The 22846-nt window shown below is 52.5% G+C and overlaps 1 protein-coding gene across 8 annotated transcripts in view; it reads right to left on the bottom strand.

Moving 5' to 3' along the window:
* Positions 1-18694, bottom strand: part of LOC142245262 (ubiquitin carboxyl-terminal hydrolase 22-A) — a 179659-nt gene extending 160965 nt beyond the window's left edge. Inside the window, exons 1-3 of one of the 8 annotated variants that reach the window (XM_075317843.1) lie at positions 18407-18694; positions 10331-10562; positions 2193-2474 (exon numbers count right to left, since the gene is read on the bottom strand). In XM_075317843.1, coding sequence (XP_075173958.1) covers positions 2193-2312 — 120 coding nt within the window. In that variant the 5' untranslated portion in view covers positions 2313-2474; positions 10331-10562; positions 18407-18694. Of the gene's footprint in view, positions 1-2192; positions 2475-10330; positions 10563-18097; positions 18316-18388 lie in introns of those variants that run through there. The other 7 variants (XM_075317844.1, XM_075317846.1, XM_075317845.1 and 4 more) reach the window with 7 other exon arrangements.
* Positions 18695-22846: the final 4152 nt, after the last annotated feature.

The raw sequence follows: 22846 nt of genomic DNA, 5'->3' as shown, positions 1-22846 counted from the left end.
TATATATAATAATATAAATTAGAGGGATTAGCACACCTTGCTCCGTTTTGTCACATGCTGTGCTGCATCTCAACAACTTGCTCTGCTCTGTCACTTGTTGTGCCAAGTGGCAGAGTGGAGCAAGTTAATGCCATGCAGCACAGCATGTGACAAGAGCATGGCACCAACTTCCTCCGCTCTGTCACCTGCACAAGCAACAGTTGAGCAAGTTGGTGACATACAGCATAGCATGTGACAGAGCGGAGCAAGTTGGTGACATGCAGCATAGCATGTGACAGAGCGGAGCAAGTTGGTGACATGCAGCATAGCATGTGACAGAGCGGAGCAAGTTGGTGACATGCAGCATAGCATGTGACAGAGCGGAGCAAGTTGGTGACATGCAGCATAGCATGTGACAGAGCGGAGCAAGTTGGTGCCATGCTCTGCTCCGACACATGCTGTGCTGCATCTCATCAACTTGTCAGTCTGCGTTCTGTCAGTCACCTGTACTGCTCGTCGGAGTACTGGATCACATTGCCCGGCACCACACGCTCTCCTGACAGCTGAGCAGAGCGGACGGCTGAGCTGGATAGTGCGATCAGATACTTGCATGAGCGTTTTCAGCTGAAGAAACCCTCCCTGTACCTCACATCTGTGCTGCCGAATGCTAAGCCGAGAGATAAGCCCTCTTCACCTCTCCACACTGGTGCCCTGTACCTCGCACATACTCCGGATCCTCCCCTTGATGCTGGGCTGTGATGTGTGGTAATCACCGCCCACAGCCCAGTCAATCAGTGTGAGTAGCGCTGGCATCCCCTGATCTAACGTCAACTTTCAGAGCCGCGGGAACAGCAGCCTGGGGTCATGTGATCGGCACTGAGCAAGCAGGATAGCGCCGCTCAGTGCCAGAACTGAAAATAAAATTGAATTAAGAAGACAACTGAAATAGTAAGTTACATTGATAGAAAGAATAAAAAAAAAAAAATAAAAATGGGTGAGACACCCCTTTAAAAAGTGAACCTTTCAGGTGCACTATGTACCCAGAACCATGAGCAGTTCCGGGTGTACATTGCTAATCCCTGCCTGTCCCTGTATACACTAGCATAGATAAAGAGGTCTTTAGAAAAAAGTATTTAAAAAGATCCTTTATGATATGAGCGCAGGGACAAGTCACAAGGGTGTACTAACATGCTATTCATAGCCCATTGCCCAGCGTCATCGGCAGTGATGCGCATACCTGTGTCCGTTGTCACAGCCTCAGACATTAAATTTAGAGTCAGTGCGCATGATCAGAAGTGACCGCACTTCTGGTCATGCACACCACAAAGCCATGTACGCGAGTGTGTGCATGACCGGAAGTGCCAGGGACTTCTGATCATGTGCACTGAGCCTAAACCCGGCATGACACTGAACACAGATACAAGCATTGATGCCAATGACGGTGGGCATTAAATAGCCTGTTAGCACACTGATGTGGGCGTGATAATATGCAAAGAGGGTGGACTAGTAGGGGGATCTAGCACCCTTGCGTCTAGCCCCTGCGCTCAATAGCATACTATAAGGGATTTTTAGAAGTACTTTTTCTAAAGAGCTCTATGTATGTTACAAGATGCAGGGACAGTTAGGCAGGGATTAGAAATGTGCACCCAGAATTGCTGGTGGTTCTGGCTGCATATTGCACCTGACAGATTCCCTTTAATCCACCACTTTTAAGTCACCTTTACTAGCACGCCAGCAACCACACCATATGCTAATCAATGCAATCCAGTCTATTGGGTGTCCACTAGTCTAAGCTCTGGGTGTCCTCTGTTCTTTTGGCTTTATCAGCAAGTCTGGCGCTTCCTAAGTCATCCACAGTCTGTTCATGCCAACGCAGCAGAGAGCAGGAGCTGTGCAGGTGCCACAGACTTGGATTATGTAGGATGTCAGTCACGACAATCAAATCAGGACGGCCGGCAACAGACGGGAAAGAGGAGGTGCTGAGTACAGACCTGAGACACCTACACGGCAGGAGGACTAAGGCATTTCCTTAGATAAGCGGGCTGCAGGGCACTTATGAGCAGGTTCCTGTGTTATTCACGACAACCTGAGAGTGGTGTATTTAGTTTATATAGGGAACACCTGGTGACAGGTCCCCTTTACATAAACAGAGCAAAAACACCAAAATCCTATTCCTACAAATGTAGCCCAACATAAATGGCATTCAGAGTTACCTTTCTTTTCCGGGTTTCAGGTGTCCCGCTCCAGACAAAGCACTGGTAAATAGCACGCAGGTTCTGCTTCCAATTATCCACTTTAAAGCTGTTCACATGGGAGCAGCCGGCCGGACTCATGACAAACCCACATACACTCTCTCGGGGTGGGGGTCCGAAGACGCAAAAGGTTGCTCTCCGGAGAGGAGGAGGACAGGGCCAGATGCCCCGCCCTCCTCCTTACGCAGTTTGTCCAAACTTTGTGTGAGAAGTCTATCGCCGACACATCAATACGCTGGTGTCCTGCAAACAAGCAAGAAGACAATGTCAAATTAATAGATCTACAACAAGTCAAACTTCATAAACTAAATGAAAGCCTAATATAGAACTTCATACACTGGTGAGGGTGTTGTAGACTATTGCAATTTCACAATATAACAAACGCCACTTGCTTGCCGTGATTAAGTACCGTACATGGTGCCTGAGTAGAGCTTCCTCCCCGCCGGCTGCCCTGCGATTCAGGTATGCTACAAATGTCCAATACGATGGCTGATTCCATAAGTCCCTAGAAAACTAATCCAAGCAGCGTGCACACGAGCACATGTACAGGTTGGGGAGATACTCGGGGTCCAGTAGCTTCCTAGTTACGTGTGTTTCAGGTCATAAGTAATAATGCACGTGATGATCTAAGCAGAACTACATTTTACAATATAGCATTAATTCAGAGCTGGAGAAAAAAAAAAAAACACACCTCATACCAGCAGGTCGCCTGACAATGGGCATTGTGGGAATGTTGCCTGGATGGCCATTTTAAAGTTTTATGTTTTCTCCTTAGAAACAGTCAGCAGCGCTGAAGTCTTCTATAAAATATTAATTATCCGCATGTAAATATCGTTCATCACTACAGCCCTCACGCGTACATTACGGATATGCTCACATCCCTATTCCCAGTGCAATCTGTGGATGACTCCTGGATTTCTGCCTCGGATTTAATACATGCACTGCACCGGGTTCACATACATATTGTCCCAATCAATATAGTGAATGGCTGCTAGCACCAGGTCACTTATTGAAGTGGTTTTCAGAAAACTCTGTGGCTGCATAAACAGTAACACAAATGTCCCAATGAAAGGCAGCGGTTTGTGGAGGTCATTGTGGAATACTGTGAAAACAACCTAACATTAACAGGACCACTGCTTCAGTTTTAAAGGCGTCTACCTTAGTTTTTTTAGACAAATCTTTTATTCCCCATACTATGTGAACATGTTTGGTACCATACTTCAGTTTAGAAACCAAAACTGTGCCTGCTGCTGCCAATCACAGGAGGCGGCATAACCTATGCTACATCGCCGAAAGATTAGAGACTGGAGGGGAAGTGCTGGCACTGGATTGGCAAAGCTATGCATCACATAGCTTTTTTATACCATTGTCACCCATTTTAAAAACAGCCTAAGAATACTATGTGGCTGGACAATTCCTTTAATGTTTCCTCTAAACTGTAATCACAAACTTGGCAGAAAAAGCAGCTACGCAAGATACCTGTCGATCATCCCAAGCCTTGCTGGGAGAAGCAGATCAGAGCGATGCAGAGAATACAAAGTATATCACAAAAGAGAGTCCATATTTTGTAAATATTTGTATTTTATCTTTTCATGGGACAACGCTGAAGATATGACAGAGATGCAATGTAAAGTAGTCAGTGTGCAGCTTGTATAACAGGGTAAGTCTGGTGTGTCCTCTATATCAGAGGTCCCCAACTCCAGCCCTCAAGGCCCACCAACAGTGCAGGTTTTTGGGATTTCCTTAGTATTGCACAGGTGATAATGTAATTACCTGCCCAGGTGCTGGTTCCAACAGCAGTGCAATGCTAAGGAAATCCTGAAAACATGCACTGTTGGTGAGCCTTGAGGACTGGAGCTGGGGAACCCTGCTCTATATAACACGCAGCCATTAATATCTAAACCATTGGCAAAAGTGAGTACATCCCTAAGTGAAAATAGCCATTGAGGCCAATTAGCAACTTTTCCTCCCTGGTGTCACGTGACTCTTTAGTGTTACAAGATCTCAGGTGTGAATGGGGAGCAGGTGTGTTACATTTGCTGGTATCCATCGCTCACACACTCTCTCATACTGGTCACTGGAAGTTCAACATGGCACCTCATGGAAAATCTGAAAAAAAAAAAAAAGAATTGTTTCCCTACATAAAGATGGCCTAGGCTAAACGAAGATTGCCAACACCCTGAAAGTAAGCTGTAGCATGGCGGCCAAGACCATACAGCGGTTTAACAAGACAGGTTCCACTCAGAACAAACCTTGCCATGGGAGACAAAAGAACTTTAGTGCACACTCAGCGTCATATCCAGAGGTTGACTTTTTAAAATAGATGCATGACCTTGCAAAACTCATTTGGTTCAGATGGTGTAAGCATGAGGAGCACAAAATCAGGTGAGGAGTACAAAGAAAAGTGTGTCCTACCTACAGTCATGCATGGTAATGGGTGTGTCATGTTTTGGGGCTAGATGAGTGCTACTGGCTGTGGGGAGATACAGTTTATTGGGGGAACCACGAATGCCAACATGTACTGTGACATACTAACGCAGAGTATGATCCCCTCCCTTCAGAAACTGGGCAGCAGGGCAGTATTACAACATAACGACCCCAAACACGCCTCCAAGACAACCACTGCCTAGTTACAGAAACTGAGGGTGAAGGTGCTGGACAAGAATATGCCCAGACCTAAACCCTACTGAGCATCTGTGAGGCCTCCTCAAATGGAAGGTGGAGGAGCGCAAGGTCTCTACTATCCACCAGCTCCATGATGTCGTCATGGAAGAGAGTTCCAGTGGCTCCTGTGAAGTTCTAGTAATCTCTATATCCAAGAGTTAAAGCCGTACTTGAAAATAATGGCAGCCACACAAACTATTGATACTTTGGGCACAATTTGGCCATTTTCACTTTGGGGTGTACTCATTGGTTTTGCCAGCGGTTTAGACATTAATGGCTGTGTGTGAAGGGAGTTATTTACACTGTTATGTAAGCTGTACACTGACTACATTGTATCAGAGTCATATCTTCAGTGTTGTCCCATGAAAAGAAATATTTGGAAAAATGTGAGGGGTGTACAAAACCTGTGATATACTGTACCTGACTGTAAATCAGCCAAGCTTTGATTAATGTTATTCACGATCGGGGCAGCATGAATCAGATAATAGATTCCCTTTACCACCATGAAAAAAAAGCAAAACAAAATCAGCCAAGACATAAAAAAGAAAAAAAAACAAACCGTGGACCCTCACAAGTCTGGCACATCTTTGGGAACAATTGCCAGACACTTCAAAGTCCCACGTTCATCTGCTCAAAAGAAAATACGCAAGAGTAACAAGCCATTACACCATTCAGGAAGACGCATCTCCTAGACATGAATGTATTTTGTTACAAAAATTACAATTCTTTAAAGTATAGCAGCAATCAACATTGTGAAGATGCTGAAGGGAACAGGCAGAAACGTATCAACAGGAGACCGTGCCTTTAATCAAAATGGCCCACAAAACACTCAGCAAGGATGAAGCCAACACACCAAAGTCTCCATAAAAAAGCCAAATTAAAGTTCGTAGCTGTACATGGGGATATGTCCTTTTGTCGGATGAAATAAAAATGGAACCGTTTAGCAACATTGACCATTGATATATTAAAAAAAAAATAAATAAATAAAAAAAAAGGAGGTTAAGCCAAAGAAAACTCAACAAATGAAGTGTGGGTTCGGCAAAGGAGGGGGCGATCTCAGTAAAGGAAATCTTTGAACCTGACATATCAATACTACCTGAGGAATTACCTAAACCCGAGCAACTTTTTGTGAGACGATTAGGGAAAACCATCAAAAACATTTGTCCCGAGGTAGACAATATAAAGCAGACCTTTCACAAGTTTGAGCATGTTAAACTTGCCACAACATGGAAAACTGGAGGCCGAGGTAGTTTTTATGGTTTAATTCCTCTTCTCCACTCAAAGGGAACCTGTCAGGTCCAATATGCACCCAGAACCACGAGCAGCGCTGGGTGTATATTGCTAATCCCTGCCTAACCGTCCCTGTATACACTAGCATAGATAAAGAGATCTTTAGAAAAAGTATTTGTAAAGCTCTTTTATAGTATATGCTAATGAGAGAGGGGACTAGTCCCCTGGGTGTTCCCTTGCTAGTCGGCTCCATTAGCATGTTAATACACCCCTGCGGGTGTGCTAACATTCTAATGAATGCGCAGCGTCACAGGCGATCTCACTCACCTCTCCGCTTGACATTGGATTTCGGCTAAGAGCGCATGACCGCGGAGTTTCAGTCATGCGCTCTATGAAGCCGGGTGTACGCATCCAAGCTTCAAACTGAAGTAGTGCGCATGACCGGAAGTCCGAGGTCATGCGCACTGAGCCGAAATCCAGCGTCGGGCGGCAATGACAGTGGAGAGGTGAGTGAGATCTGCGCATTCATTAGCATACCCACAGGGGCGTACTAACATGCTAATGTAGCTGAATAGCCAGGGAAACTAAAAAGTACCGTCACACATAACGAGATCGCTAGCGAGATCGCTGCTGAGTCACGGTTTCTGTGACGCAGTAGCGATCTCGTTATGTGTGACACCTACCAGCGATCAGGCCCCTGCTGTGAGATCTCTAGTCGTTGCAGAATGGTCCAGACCATTTTCTTCAAAGGCGATGTCCTGCTGGGCAGGACACATCGCTGTGTTTGACACTGTGTGACAGGGTCACAGTGACTGCTGAGATCGTTATACAGGTCGCTACTGCGACCTGTATTGTTCCTGCATCGCTGGTAAGATCTGACTGTGTGACATCTCACCAGGGACTTACCAGGGATCCCTATCAGGTTGCATTGTTTTTGGGATCGCTGGTAAGTCGTTGTGTGTGACTGGGCCTTAACGCCAAGGGGATTAATCCCTGCGCTCATTAGCATACAATAAAAGATCTTTAGAAATACCTTTTCTAAAGATCTTTTATCTATGCTAGTGTATACAGGGACAGTTAGGGTACCTTCACACTTAGCGATGCAGCAGCGATCCGACCAGCGATCTGACCTGGTCAGGATCGCTGCTGCATCGCTACATGGTCGCTGGTGAGCTGTCAAACAGGCAGATCTCACCAGCGACCAGTGAACAGCCCCCAGCCAGCAGCGACGTGCAAGCGACGCTGCGCTTGCACGGAGCCGCCGTCTGGAAGCTGCGGAGACTGGTAACTAAGGTAAACATCGGGTATGGTTACCCGATGTTTACCTTAGTTACCAGCGCACACCGCTTAGCTGTGTGTGCAGGGAGCCGCGCACACTGAGCGCTGGCTCCTTGCTCTCCTAGCTACAGTACACATCGGGTTAATTAACCCGATGTGTAATGCAGCTACATGTGCAGAGAGCAGGGAGCCGCGCACACTGCTTAGCGCTGGCTCCTTGCTCTCCTAGCTGCTGTACACATCGGGTTAATTAACCCAATGTGTACAGCAGCTACATGTGCAGAGAGCCGGAGCCGGCAGCACAGGGAGCGTGAGAGCTGCAGAGGCTGGTAACTAAGGTAAATATCGGGTAACCACCTTGGTTACCCGATGTTTATCTTGGTTACAAGCTTACCTCAGCTGTCAGATGCCGGCTCCTGCTCCCTGCTCGCTTCATTTGTCGCTCTCTCGCTGTCACACACAGCGATCTGTGTGTCACAATGGGAGAGCGCCTTTGACGAAAACGAACCAGGGCTGTGTGTAACGAGCAGCGATCTCGCAGCAGGGGCCAGATCGCTGCTCATTGTCACACACAGCGAGATTGCTAATGAGGTCACTGCTGCGTCACAAAAAGCGTGACTCAGCAGCGATCTCGGCAGTGAGCTCGCTGTGTGTGAAGCACCCCTTAGGCAGGGATTAGCAATATGCACCCAGAACTGCTCGTGGTTCTGGGTGCATATTGCACCTGACAGGTTCCCTCTAAGAGTTAGTTTGTTCCATTTAGGTTAAAATTTATAAGTCCAAGGTGAGGTTACCAGATATTCTTTTCAGGGGGAATGTTGACTAGTTATAAACAGGAGGCTCACATAGCCCTAGCTATGATTAGAATGGGCATGAGACATGTAATAACAGACAGCCCTGCTCTCCTGTGTGATCTCTGCAACAACTGTGTGTGAGATGTGAATGTGAATATAAAAACCTCCAGATCTCCTTTTAGCAGTGTGGGGCAATACAGCAGAGCTTCCAACTTTCAGCTCACGTTGCAAATACTTCCAGATTTCATCTCACAGTAGTTAGTACTCCTATTTCCCCCACACTGACTGCTGTGAGAAGAAAGTGCCTGTAATCCTGTAAAGTGCTGTGGAATAAACAGCGCTATATGAGCAAAATAACTAATTACAGTCAGCTTTGCTCCACTGGACACAGTAGCAGCAGTGATCAGTGCCGAGAGCAGGGCAGTGTCACGTCTCACACAGGAGAAAGCCAGTTCAGCTCATCTTGGGGTGTGCATGTTTTCCCCTGCATGATGCCTTTTGCTTGTGATTGGACAACCTCATATACAGTGGAAGAAGCCACGCCCCCAGCAATAAATCTCTGGTAACATCAAGTTGGGCTCATCCTAAATTATAACAAAAAAAAAAAACCTTTACTAGCTAATTTCTTCGGGACGGAGATTCAGCTCTGCAGCCATTATTCCATCATGTAACATGGTAAAAAGTCTGCGAAAGGTCCTTCTTAAAGACAATGTGGCCAAACACTGAGTACATGTATGTAAATCTCTGAGCCACTGGGAAGGTAACAAAGGCATAAAATTAAGTAATTCATTTTCTCTAGCATTTTTCTGCCATTCATATTCTTGAAACATAGTACTGATTGAGAAGAGGCCTGTGTACTAGGATTCAATGTCAACAATTGTGAAAACTGTTGTAATGAATGCAGCTAGGGTGTATGTAAACATATGACTACAGCGGTAAAGACAGTGATGGCGATTACTATGGCATTATTAGCCATAGTTCAGCATTTATTTCAAAACAGCACTGTTAAAAAAAAAAAAAAAATTAAGACGAACACTGGTTGCCGCGGGCAACAAGACCCATTATATTTACACACACATCACATAATGTCAACTGGAAGCATCCCCACCACAAGGCTGGAGAGTGCACAGGTAGAGGCGCCGTCCAACTTCACCCACCGCAGCAGTCAATAACTATTTTTAGCATGTACACAGCTCCCTTCATCTGCTGCAGTATTTTACTCTGCTCCACATTAATCCAGCAGATAAATAGCCAGGCTCACAGCCTCCTTCAGGGGTTACTGCACTTTTCACAGCAAGAATAGCTGAGTATTCGCTGCATTTCTTGTCTTTACAAACACTGGAAACCTACAAATGCCACTAAGTTATCTGGCTCAGTCCCTGAGCACTTGGCTGTCAGACGGACGGCTCTATCATAACTCTCGTTGTAAGCAGCTGCCATGACGCCAGCACAGTACATTTCATTTATTAAAGCAAAAAATCCATCAGATGCCAATCTTGCAGGTAAGCTAAAACTCATTTCCAAAAAGATCCTTCTGCCATATATATTCGCTCATCTCAGAGTGACGCGACTACCAGGTAGGTAGCCAATTGGACTAGCCAGCCATGAACCTCTGACCGATCACCCATGAGCGCCAGCATCTGACGGGAGGGGTCCGCTTGAAATAGCGCTGGCGTCAGAAGCAAATATTTCACAACTGAAATTCACATTAGGAACAGAAAAATGTAGGTACCAAGGTAAGTGTCAGAAATGGAGCTTCACTTTTCTAACACTCACAGCAAGAGTTCCATTAACGGGACACGTCAGCCATGCCTCCAGGGACACGTCAGCCATGCCTCCAGGGACACGTCAGCCATGCCTCCAGGGACACGTCAGCCATGCCTCCAGGGACACGTCAGCCATGCCTCCAGGGACACGTCAGCCATGCCTCCAGGGACACGTCAGCCATGCCTCCAGGGACACGTCAGCCATGCCTCCAGTGTATCCAGCAAGATGTGGACCCCAGGGAAGGCTAAAAATGTGACAAACAGCACAGATCATAGAAGAAATAAATACCCAGGGCAATAGAGACCCCACTTGCTGTACTTTGTTCTCTCCATAGGTAAACGTTGATTGTGTAGGGACAAAACTTACACCCATGCATGAGCAGTCAGCAGAGATATTTATTGGGGAGTCCAGAGTTGTCGGCCGAACGTTTCTCTAATGTGCACACTAGGTATTAAACAGCTCAAACTTGAGGTCTGCTGAGAAGCCTTGTGCTCCCTCATGTGGGGCCGAGAGGAACGAGATTTCAGACAAGACACGCTGTATACTATTTCCCAGAATTTGGCGGGCCTGATACTCTGGCATTGTGTGGGCTCCAAACCTACAAAATATTAAATTGACACTGTCACAATCCTGTCAAAATCAACATCTTTCATCACATACTAAAAAATTCAGAAGAATATGTGGCTCCTGGATTAGGAGTGTCTGTCATTGTACACAAAGCGCAGCCTGATAGCCAGAAAACCATTGGCATGGACTGAAGTCACGAGCTGTGGGCACCATGGTGCCGCTGCAATGGCTGCTCTTACTCTCATTTAGGCGGAGTTCACGCATCCTGTAATTATGTTAGATCGGATCCTGCAGAGATCCATTGGAAAAAAAGTTCTGCAAACACAATGTTTTTATCTGTTGTCTGCCAAATCTGACATTGGAGTCTATGGAGGACGGATCCGTTAACAGATTGCTATTTAGCCGTCCATTTTTTCTTACTGGATCCGTTACAAATGGAAGATAAATAGCAAGCCTTTACAGATATGTTCTTCACAGACGCCAATGTTATAAAAAACAGATCCAGTACAAAACATTTTGCCAACAGATCTCTGCATTACCCGTTCTAAAGGATGATACATAACATGTGAAGGGCCTTATAACCTGCACATTGTGTAGTGCTGCATGTCCTGAGAAAAACGCACATTACAAAATCTGAGTAGATTTATTTTTTAGTAAAACCCCACTCACTTATGTACAGTGTTGCTGATTTTGGTATATGCCGCGTGTGTTCCACCACTTCTGACTGCAACTAATCAATGCAGGTGAGAGCTGGAACACTGGAGATCTAGTAGAGGGCACACTTGTTACAATGTGCACAGCACAAGCCGCTCTATGGGACACATCTGTCCAGATGCACACGTCCCCATGTACCTCAGTTACACGGACAGCATATATGGAAGATTAGTGATGAGAGCACTGCTATGCTTGGGTGCTCAGTAGTTGTAACAAGCAGGTCGGATGATATTGACTCGTGTACCAAGTAAAATGGAAGCCATTGGGGAACGAGAACATTTTTATGGAAGATCTTTTGGAAAAATGCTCAATTCTCCATTGACTTCCATGGTGCCCAAGTCATGCCCATCTGACTGCTCATTACAAGTACAGAGCATGGTAGTGCTCGCTCAGCAGTAAGATATCAAACTGCAAAACAAAAACTTGTGTAAGTCGTCGCACTGATTTATACCACTCTCTTGTCAATGCTGGGTTCCACACTACCTGCAGGTATGCTGCATGGTGACCATAGGCATGGAGAATAACCGCTCAGATGCCACACATCAAACACTGGAGTACAAACCACATGTAGGGTGCAGAACACAATGGATCTGTGCCTCAATGACTGCATCCCAAACACCAACACTACAGTCATTGCGGGCTGCATGTATTATTCCTTGTGAAGTCCTTCCTTGTTAGTGAACAGCAGACGTCAGCAGCACGGCAATGGTAAGTACTGTGAGGGCCAAGAGCATCCAGCACTATGCACAGGTATAGCAACACGAGCCATCAGGGTTTCTTCACAGGGAGGGGAAGAGAGGAGAAAACATAAAATCTGAATCTATAGATGTAGGAAGCGTTTAGAAAGTGGGTTTTGAAGCAGATATTGCTCTAAAATACTCATCGGAAAACAGTGTTAACTGTACGCACTTCAGCAATGACTGAACAGTGATACACCCAGGAACAATGGACCCAAGTGAGCTGACCACACCGCACAGGTGACAACGTCCCACTACAATGTGATGATAGGAGATTGTGGGGTGTGGAGTGAAACATTCTTTTTGTGTTAAGATGGGAATGATTGTTCTTGGTAAAGCAGCCTGTGTTTATGGATCAGATTATTTGTCAACTTGACCAAAATAACATGAGACCCCCAGCTCCACTCACGATGCCTTGTTACCTGGCATCATCACGGAGGACAGGTGCCTATAACAGCAGCGCGCGCCGCATCACAGCAGCCCGAGCCGCCGGCATCACAGCAGCCCGAGCCGCCGGCATCACAGCAGCCCGAGCCGCCGGCATCACAGCAGCCCGAGCCGCCGGCATCACAGCAGCCCGAGCCGCCGGCATCACAGCAGCCCGAGCCGCCGGCATCACAGCAGCCCGAGCCGCCGGCATCACAGCAGCGCGCGCCGCCGGCATCACAGCAGCCCGAGCGCGCGCCGCCGGCATCACAGCAGCCCGAGCGCGCGCCGCCGGCATCACAGCAGCCCGAGCGCGCGCCGCCGGCATCACAGCAGCCCGAGCGCGCGCCGCCGGCATCACAGCAGCCCGAGCGCGCGCCGCCGGCATCACAGCAGCCCGAGCGCGCGCCGCCGGCATCACAGCAGCCCGAGCGCGCGCCGCCGGCATCACAGCAGCCCGAGCGCGCGCCGCCGGCATCACAGCAGCCCGAGCGCGCGCCGCCGGCATCACAGCAGCCCGAGCGCGCGCCGCCGGCATCACAGCAGCCCGAGCGCGCGCCGCCGGCATCACAGCAGCCCGAGCGCGCGCCGCCGGCATCACAGCAGCCCGAGCGCGCGCCGCCGGCATCACAGCAGCCCGAGCGCGCGCCGCCGGCATCACAGCAGCCCGAGCGCGCGCCGCCGGCATCACAGCAGCCCGAGCGCGCGCCGCCGGCATCACAGCAGCCCGAGCGCGCGCCGCCGGCATCACAGCAGCCCGAGCGCGCGCCGCCGGCATCACAGCAGCCCGAGCGCGCGCCGCCGGCATCACAGCAGCCCGAGCGCGCGCCGCCGGCATCACAGCAGCCCGAGCGCGCGCCGCCGGCATCACAGCAGCCCGAGCGCGCGCCGCCGGCATCACAGCAGCCCGAGCGCGCGCCGCCGGCATCACAGCAGCCCGAGCGCGCGCCGCCGGCATCACAGCAGCCCGAGCGCGCGCCGCCGGCATCACAGCAGCCCGAGCGCGCGCCGCCGGCATCACAGCAGCCCGAGCGCGCGCCGCCGGCATCACAGCAGCCCGAGCGCGCGCCGCCGGCATCACAGCAGCCCGAGCGCGCGCCGCCGGCATCACAGCAGCCCGAGCGCGCGCCGCCGGCATCACAGCAGCCCGAGCGCGCGCCGCCGGCATCACAGCAGCCCGAGCGCGCGCCGCCGGCATCACAGCAGCCCGAGCGCGCGCCGCCGGCATCACAGCAGCCCGAGCGCGCGCCGCCGGCATCACAGCAGCCCGAGCGCGCGCCGCCGGCATCACAGCAGCCCGAGCGCGCGCCGCCGGCATCACAGCAGCCCGAGCGCGCGCCGCCGGCATCACAGCAGCCCGAGCGCGCGCCGCCGGCATCACAGCAGCCCGAGCGCGCGCCGCCGGCATCACAGCAGCCCGAGCGCGCGCCGCCGGCATCACAGCAGCCCGAGCGCGCGCCGCCGGCATCACAGCAGCCCGAGCGCGCGCCGCCGGCATCACAGCAGCCCGAGCGCGCGCCGCCGGCATCACAGCAGCCCGAGCGCGCGCCGCCGGCATCACAGCAGCCCGAGCGCGCGCCGCCGGCATCACAGCAGCCCGAGCGCGCGCCGCCGGCATCACAGCAGCCCGAGCGCGCGCCGCCGGCATCACAGCAGCCCGAGCGCGCGCCGCCGGCATCACAGCAGCCCGAGCGCGCGCCGCCGGCATCACAGCAGCCCGAGCGCGCGCCGCCGGCATCACAGCAGCCCGAGCGCGCGCCGCCGGCATCACAGCAGCCCGAGCGCGCGCCGCCGGCATCACAGCAGCCCGAGCGCGCGCCGCCGGCATCACAGCAGCCCGAGCGCGCGCCGCCGGCATCACAGCAGCCCGAGCGCGCGCCGCCGGCATCACAGCAGCCCGAGCGCGCGCCGCCGGCATCACAGCAGCCCGAGCGCGCGCCGCCGGCATCACAGCAGCCCGAGCGCGCGCCGCCGGCATCACAGCAGCCCGAGCGCGCGCCGCCGGCATCACAGCAGCCCGAGCGCGCGCCGCCGGCATCACAGCAGCCCGAGCGCGCGCCGCCGGCATCACAGCAGCCCGAGCGCGCGCCGCCGGCATCACAGCAGCCCGAGCGCGCGCCGCCGGCATCACAGCAGCCCGAGCGCGCGCCGCCGGCATCACAGCAGCCCGAGCGCGCGCCGCCGGCATCACAGCAGCCCGAGCGCGCGCCGCCGGCATCACAGCAGCCCGAGCGCGCGCCGCCGGCATCACAGCAGCCCGAGCGCGCGCCGCCGGCATCACAGCAGCCCGAGCGCGCGCCGCCGGCATCACAGCAGCCCGAGCGCGTGCCGCCGGCATCACAGCAGCCCGAGCGCGCGCATCACAGCAGCCCGAGCGCGCGCCGCCATCACAGCAGCCTGAGCACGCGCCGCCGGCATCACAGCAGCCTGGTGAGGTTAACATCTTGTTTTTGTTTATAGCTATGTTCCACTACATTCATGTTTTATATTGCCTAGTTTATACTAACTTAATAGGTACTGACCACATGAAGCACCTTATATACCTCACATTTCTCTTGTTTAGTTCAATTACATTCTATATTCTTGTGTGATATATATTCCACATGACATTATATATACACAAATAGACTCAAATTATATGCATTATTTTTAAAAATAACGCGATATTTTAAGCGTCTCATTCTCTTTTGTAGATTTTTTTTATTACTCTTACGGTGACTTGACATTATCACCATCTTAAAGGCATATCCTATCCAAGATTCTCTTAGTTGATTGATTTTTATCTGATCAACTAGTGAGATCATGATTTCGGTATTATGAAGTAAATAAGATTGGATATGATATCCATATGATGATTAATAGGATATTATGTGTCATCCATTTGTTACAGTTTAGCTCTTGAGGTCACACCTATAAGTTTGTTCTTTTTTCTGTAGTTGTCTATTTTTAGTGTCTGATAAAGAACCATATACAGGGGTCGAAATATTATAATTTTCTGGACTGTGCAATAAATCCCTTACATCTATTTTGCAAGTTCCCCTTATTTGACAGTTTTGAACCCTTCTTGACAACCCATGTTTTCAAGACACTCTACAGGCCTCCCAGCAGCCCGTACGCTCCGCGCCGGTGGCCTCCCAGCAGCCCGTACGCTCCGCGCCGGTGGCCTCCCAGCAGCCCGTACGCTCCGCGCCGGTGGCCTCCCAGCAGCCCGTACGCTCCGCGCCGGTGGCCTCCCAGCAGCCCGTACGCTCCGCGCCGGTGGCCTCCCAGCAGCCCGTACGCTCCGCGCCGGTGGCCTCCCAGCAGCCCGTACGCTCCGCGCCGGTGGCCTCCCAGCAGCCCGTACGCTCCGCGCCGGTGGCCTCCCAGCAGCCCGTACGCTCCGCGCCGGTGGCATTACAGCAGACCGTACGCTCCCCCTCGGTGGCATTACAGCAGACCGTACGCTCCCCCTCGGTGGCATTACAGCAGACCCTACGCTCCCCCTCGGTGGCATTACAGCAGCCCCTACGCTCCCCCTCGGTGGCATTACAGCAGCCCCTACGCTCCCCCTCGGTGGCATTACAGCAGCCCCTACGCTCCCCCTCGGTGGCATTACAGCAGCCCCTACGCTCCCCCTCGGTGGCATTACAGCAGCCCCTACGCTCCCCCTCGGTGGCATTACAGCAGCCCCTACGCTCCCCCTCGGTGGCATTACAGCAGCCCCTACGCTCCCCCTCGGTGGCATTACAGCAGCCCCTACGCTCCCCCTCGGTGGCATTACAGCAGCCCCTACGCTCCCCCTCGGTGGCATTACAGCAGCCCCTACGCTCCCCCTCGGTGGCATTACAGCAGCCCCTACGCTCCCCCTCGGTGGCATTACAGCAGCCCCTACGCTCCCCCTCGGTGGCATTACAGCAGCCCCTACGCTCCCCCTCGGTGGCATTACAGCAGCCCCTACGCTCCCCCTCGGTGGCATTACAGCAGCCCCTACGCTCCCCCTCGGTGGCATTACAGCAGCCCCTACGCTCCCCCTCGGTGGCATTACAGCAGCCCCTACGCTCCCCCTCGGTGGCATTACAGCAGCCCCTACGCTCCCCCTCGGTGGCATTACAGCAGCCCCTACGCTCCCCCTCGGTGGCATTACAGCAGCCCCTACGCTCCCCCTCGGTGGCATTACAGCAGCCCCTACGCTCCCCCTCGGTGGCATTACAGCAGCCCCTACGCTCCCCCTCGGTGGCATTACAGCAGCCCCTACGCTCCCCCTCGGTGGCATTACAGCAGCCCCTACGCTCCCCCTCGGTGGCATTACAGCAGCCCCTACGCTCCCCCTCGGTGGCATTACAGCAGCCCCTACGCTCCCCCTCGGTGGCATTACAGCAGCCCCTACGCTCCCCCTCGGTGGCATTACAGCAGCCCCTACGCTCCCCCTCGGTGGCATTACAGCAGCCCCTACGCTCCCCCTCGGTGGCATTACAGCAGCCCCTACGCTCCCCCTCGGTGGCATTACAGCAGCCCCTACGCTCCCCCTCGGTGGCATTACAGCAGCCCCTACGCTCCCCCTCGGTGGCATTACAGCAGCCCCTACGCTCCCCCTCGGTGGCATTACAGCAGCCCCTACGCTCCCCCTCGGTGGCATTACAGCAGCCCCTACGCTCCCCCTCGGTGGCATTACAGCAGCCCCTACGCTCCCCCTCGGTGGCATTACAGCAGCCCCTACGCTCCCCCTCGGTGGCATTACAGCAGCCCCTACGCTCCCCCTCGGTGGCATTACAGCAGCCCCTACGCTCCCCCTCGGTGGCATTACAGCAGCCCCTACGCTCCCCCTCGGTGGCATTACAGCAGCCCCTACGCTCCCCCTCGGTGGCATTACAGCAGCCCCTACGCTCCCCCTCGGTGGCATTACAGCAGCCCCTACGCTCCCCCTCGGTGGCATTACAGCAGCCCCTACGCTCCCCCTCGGTGGCATTACAGCAGCCCCTACGCTCCCCCTCGGTGGCATTACAGCAGCCCCTACGCTCCCCCTCGGTGGCATTACAGCAGCCCCTACGCTCCCCCTCGGTGGCATTACAGCAGCCCCTACGCTCCCCCTCGGTGGCATTACAGCAGCCCCTACGCTCCCCCTCGGTGGCATTACAGCAGCCCCTACGCTCCCCCTCGGTGGCATTACAGCAGCCCCTACGCTCCCCCTCGGTGGCATTACAGCAGCCCCTACGCTCCCCCTCGGTGGCATTACAGCAGCCCCTACGCTCCCCCTCGGTGGCATTACAGCAGCCCCTACGCTCCCCCTCGGTGGCATTACAGCAGCCCCTACGCTCCCCCTCGGTGGCATTACAGCAGCCCCTACGCTCCCCCTCGGTGGCATTACAGCAGCCCCTACGCTCCCCCTCGGTGGCATTACAGCAGCCCCTACGCTCCCCCTCGGTGGCATTACAGCAGCCCCTACGCTCCCCCTCGGTGGCATTACAGCAGCCCCTACGCTCCCCCTCGGTGGCATTACAGCAGCCCCTACGCTCCCCCTCGGTGGCATTACAGCAGCCCCTACGCTCCCCCTCGGTGGCATTACAGCAGCCCCTACGCTCCCCCTCGGTGGCATTACAGCAGCCCCTACGCTCCCCCTCGGTGGCATTACAGCAGCCCCTACGCTCCCCCTCGGTGGCATTACAGCAGCCCCTACGCTCCCCCTCGGTGGCATTACAGCAGCCCGTACCCTTCGTGCCTCTGGCTTGGAGGATGCAGGCTGCACACAGCACCTGTGCACGGAGCACATCCCCATACATGACTCCTCATCGCAGGCAGGACGGAGGCTGCAGTGCCCATTGTACAGCTGACCGCTGGGGCAGACACGCCCGGGGGTGCAGACACCTCAGAGCCGTCAGCCGTGCCCGCCGCCACATTGTGCCCACACAGGAGGCGCCGGTCCTACATCCGCCCTCACATACGGGCACTGCTGATCCCGCCCGGCAGCTCTGCCCTCCGTGTCATGCCCACACTCCCATACCTGCTCCGTGCCCCGTACCTCCACCCTGTGGGGTCGCTCCCCGCTCCCTCCTCCTACTCGTGTCTCCGCCTCACCCGCCTGGGATGCAGACAAAGCGCCTGACGCCACTGCGCTGCGCACAGGGAAGAGGCGCCTCCAGTCCCGGCCGCTCCACGCTGGACAGTCCCGCGCTCCTCGGTGCGCGCCCGGCGGCCTCCTGCTATTACTAAGGCTTTCCCCGTCTCCCCAGTCTCCGGAGGCGAAGCAGACCAGGAATCCCACCTCTCCCGCCGGCCGCGCCACACGACGAGGAAGAGCCGCCCTCCTCCCGGGGCCTTCCAAGCCACATCTCCTGCTCATTGGCTACACAGACTGCCATTCTACTACGCCCCGCCCACTGTGTCCCTCACCACGGAGTTTTGCGCACTCTGGGGGCGTGCCTAACTGTCAATCATAACTGCTGATCCTGCCCCCATATGACGGCTCGGTTATTGTCTCAGCTGGTGATTGGCTGGAGGAGACGTCACTCTTGGGGGCGTGTTTTCTCCGCGCTAGTGTGCAGAAATGATTGGCACAACGAGTAGTCTATCGCTGCCGAGGCTCACTGCCGGGTCCGCCCTCTGCTGCCTCCTCTGACGTCACTTCCTGCTCAGGGTAATCACCTCCGTAGTGTCCTGCAGGGAGGAAGTGTAGTGGACGCGGCAGTGCAGGAGCTCATTGGTTGCGCCTCTCGCTGCTGTCCGAGGCTGTGATTGCTGCGGTGGTCGGAAGGTGTATTGTACAATGTGGCCGGTCACATGCGCCATAGTCCGCACCGAAAACGGTGAATGCGGCGGATTACGGCTCCGCAGCTCGGTGCAGCCTGTATTCCAGGGAAAGATCAGCGGGCGGCTATACAGCGGGGCGGTCAGGCTGCTGGAGGGCACCGCAGGGCCTGTCAGGGAGGCTATGTGCCCACCAACGGTGTTCAGCTGATGCTGCGGAATTTCTGCACCTTTGTTTACTTGCGGTTTTCCTTGCGTTTTTGTCACCATACAATTGATTGATACACAGGCAGCAGAGCAAACGGGAAGTGGCCGAAAGCAAAGAAGTTTATTATTCCAGATTATAATGGTATAAAATCATTATAACCTTCACCACCTCATAAGAAACGCTACACCTGCCCACGTCCCAATACACGTATATACAGCAGCCATGTCCCTCCCTGTACATGTACACTCGCACCGTTTAGTGCCTTTCATGTGGCACTAAAGGGTGTTTATCCTGGTTTAACTTAATGGGGGAAAAAAAACTATGTGGGGGTCTCTCATTTTTGTAACCAGCAAGGGTAAAGCAGACAGCTGGGGGCTGCTATTATCAGGCTGGTTAGGTCCATGTTATTAGCCCCTTCCCAGCCTAAAAATAGCAGCCCAATGCCTTGATGCGGTGGCAATCGGGGTACTGGTAGTTGGGGTTGAAGTCAGCTGTGTAGTGTCTGCTTGCATCAGGCACAGGTGTTAGTAATGGAGAGATGTCTATCAGACACCCCTATTACTTAGGCCTCTGCCACACTTACATGACAAAACGTAATGTTTTTGTCACGTACATGTTAAAGGGGTGGTTTTGTCCCTGTGTGCCGTGTTTATGGCACGTACGTGTTCTCTGTGTGTTATACGTAATAACACATGGAGAACGGAAAGCCCCGCCTACCTGCATCATCCGGCGCTGTCTGTGGTGCTGACTGACAGCGTCCGGCCCAGGCCATGCCCCACTGACGCTGCTTCCGGCCCCCAGTGAAGGAGAAGCGTTGTTCAAATTCACTGGGGGACAGATACAGGGGACAGCCGTGGCAGACACTGCAGGTATGGTGAAGGTATGTGTTTTTATTTTTACACTGACACGTGTTTCCCCGGTGCGTGTCACACGGGCCCGCATCCACACTACATCCGTGTGGTACGGGTGCAGGCCGTGTGACACCCGTGCTGCCGGAGCAACACGGACACACGTAAGTACGGAACGGACACATGTTCCGTTCCTGAATACTTACGTGTGTCCAAAACATTAACAATACATAGGACCACTTGGGCCCGTGTTTCCGGTACGTGAAAAAAAAGGCACACACGTACCGGAGGCCTAACGCAGTAAATGGGAAAAAAAAAAATATTTAAAAAAAACAACTCCCCATACTTTCTCTCGTTCACCATGTTATTAAAAAAATAAAGCCATGCAGGATCAATGTAATCCAGAGTCCAGGGAGTCCAACGTAGTCCACAAATGGAAATTTGAATAACACAAAAAGAGAAAAAACAAGACACTGTTTCATTCAACAATTTATTAGAAAGCAAAGTTCCCAGGTCCAAAGTAGTCCAGCCGTTCCCACAGCGTTCCTCGATTACTTGGATCAAAAACTATGGAGCCTCAAAGCGAGGTTCATTATAGTGTTGACATTGCTGATGTCATCGCTCATCCGTGTCCCTGGTCTCGTGGCGTTCAGGGGCAGCCGGAAACGGCTGCTTGTCAAAGTTTATGGAGCCTAAAGCTGGTGTCACACACAACGACAACGACGTCGCTGCTATGTCACCATTTTCTGTGACGTTGCAGCGACGTCCCGTCGCTGTCGCTGTGTGTGACATCCAGCAACGACCTGGCCCCTGCTGTGAGGTCGCCGGTCGTTGCTGAATGTCCAGCTTCATTTTTTGGTCGTCACTCTCCCGCTGTGACACACACATCGCTGTGTGTGACAGCGAGAGAGCGACGAAATGAAGCGAGCAGGAGCCGGCACTGGCAGCTGCGGTAAGCTGTAACCAGCGTAAACATCGGGTAACCAAGGGAAGACCTTTCCCTGGTTACCCGATATTTACCTTCGTTACCAGCCTCCGCCCTTGCTGCCAGCGCCGGCTCCTGCACTGTGACATGTGGCTGCAGTGCACATCGGGTAATTAACCCGATGTATACTGTAGCAAGGAGAGCAAGGAGCCAGCGCTAAGCAGTGCGCGCGGCTCCCTGCTCTCTGCACTGCGACATGTAGCTGCAGCACACATCAGGTTAATTAACCCGATGTGTACTGTACTTAGGAGAGCAAGGAGCCAGCGCTAAGCGCGGCTCCCTGCTCTCTGCACATGTAGCACAGCGACGTTATGATCGCTGCTTCTGCTGTGTTTGACAGCTAAGCAGCGATCATAACAGCGACTTACAAGGTCGCTATTACGTCACCGAAAATGGTGACGTAACAGCGACGTCGCTGTCGCTTAGTGTGAACCCAGCTTAAGAACGAGGCTAATCATAGTGTTAAGATTCCTGATGTCATCACCCATCAGTGTCCCAGGACTCGCTGTGCAGTGTCATCTGGGACTGGCTGCTGCTCAAAGTCTATGGTGCCTCTTTCTGAACCTCGTTCTAATGCTCGATAGCCTTTGACCTAAGTAATCGAAGAACATCATGGGAACAGCAGGACTATGTTTCTAATAAATTGGTGAACGATGGACAGTGTCTTGTTTGTATTTCTCTCTCAGGTTTCCATTAGTGGACTACTTTGGATTCTCTGGACTACATCAGACCTCCACGGATTTTTGTTTTTTAATAAAATGGTGAACTAGGGAAAGTGTGGGGGAGTGTTTTATCAAATAAGCTATTTTTGTGTCTGTATTTTTTCTTTTTACTTACTGGGTTAGTAATGAGGGTATCTGATAGACACCTCTCCATTACTAACACCAGTGCTTGATGCCAACTGACATCAACCCCAACTACCATTATCTTGATTGCCACCACACCAGTACTTTGCGAAGAACTTAGGCAAAATGTCAGAATTGGTGCATCCAAAGTAAGCTGCTATTTTTAGGCTGGGAAGGACCAATTAACCGTGGACCTTCCCAGCCTGATAATATCTGCCCATAGCTTTCTGCTTTACCATTGTTGGTTATCAAAAATAGGGGAACCCCCACATAGTTTTTGTAATTATTTATTTATTAGGTTAAACCAAGCTAAACACTCCTTAGTGCGAAATGAAAGGCACTAAAGCATGAAAGTTTATAATATTTTGGGGTGGTTGCGAAGTATATATCTGCACTATACCTCTCTATTCTATGTAATATATTTATATCCTCTATCTATATCTTTATATATGAAAATTAAATCTATAACAAGCAAATCAGTTGACACATTTATGTGTTCACCTGGTAAACCAACTCCATAGGAATATTTAAATACACTAGAAAATGGAGTATCGTGCAAATATTCTAAAGTTTATTGGTAAAAAGTGATAATGTGAAATGTCACATATGCATATTGTCACATGGAGATTTTTTCAAAATTCGTCCACGGTCATGGCGGCCTCAGGATCTGTTCAGACTACAGATTCCTACACTCCACTCTATTATTTCACTGGTGTCAATGATGAACTCAGGCAGACTCGGGCTTCGATCTGCAGAGTGGTAGTTCATAGGCAGGCTAGCAAAAATTACCGTATTTTTCGGACTATAAGATGCACCGGACCATAAGACG

Source organism: Anomaloglossus baeobatrachus, chromosome 7 (assembly GCF_048569485.1).
Source record: "Anomaloglossus baeobatrachus isolate aAnoBae1 chromosome 7, aAnoBae1.hap1, whole genome shotgun sequence".
Lineage (NCBI taxonomy): Eukaryota > Metazoa > Chordata > Amphibia > Anura > Aromobatidae > Anomaloglossus > Anomaloglossus baeobatrachus.
This window is presented reverse-complemented; position numbering and strand designations above follow the sequence as displayed.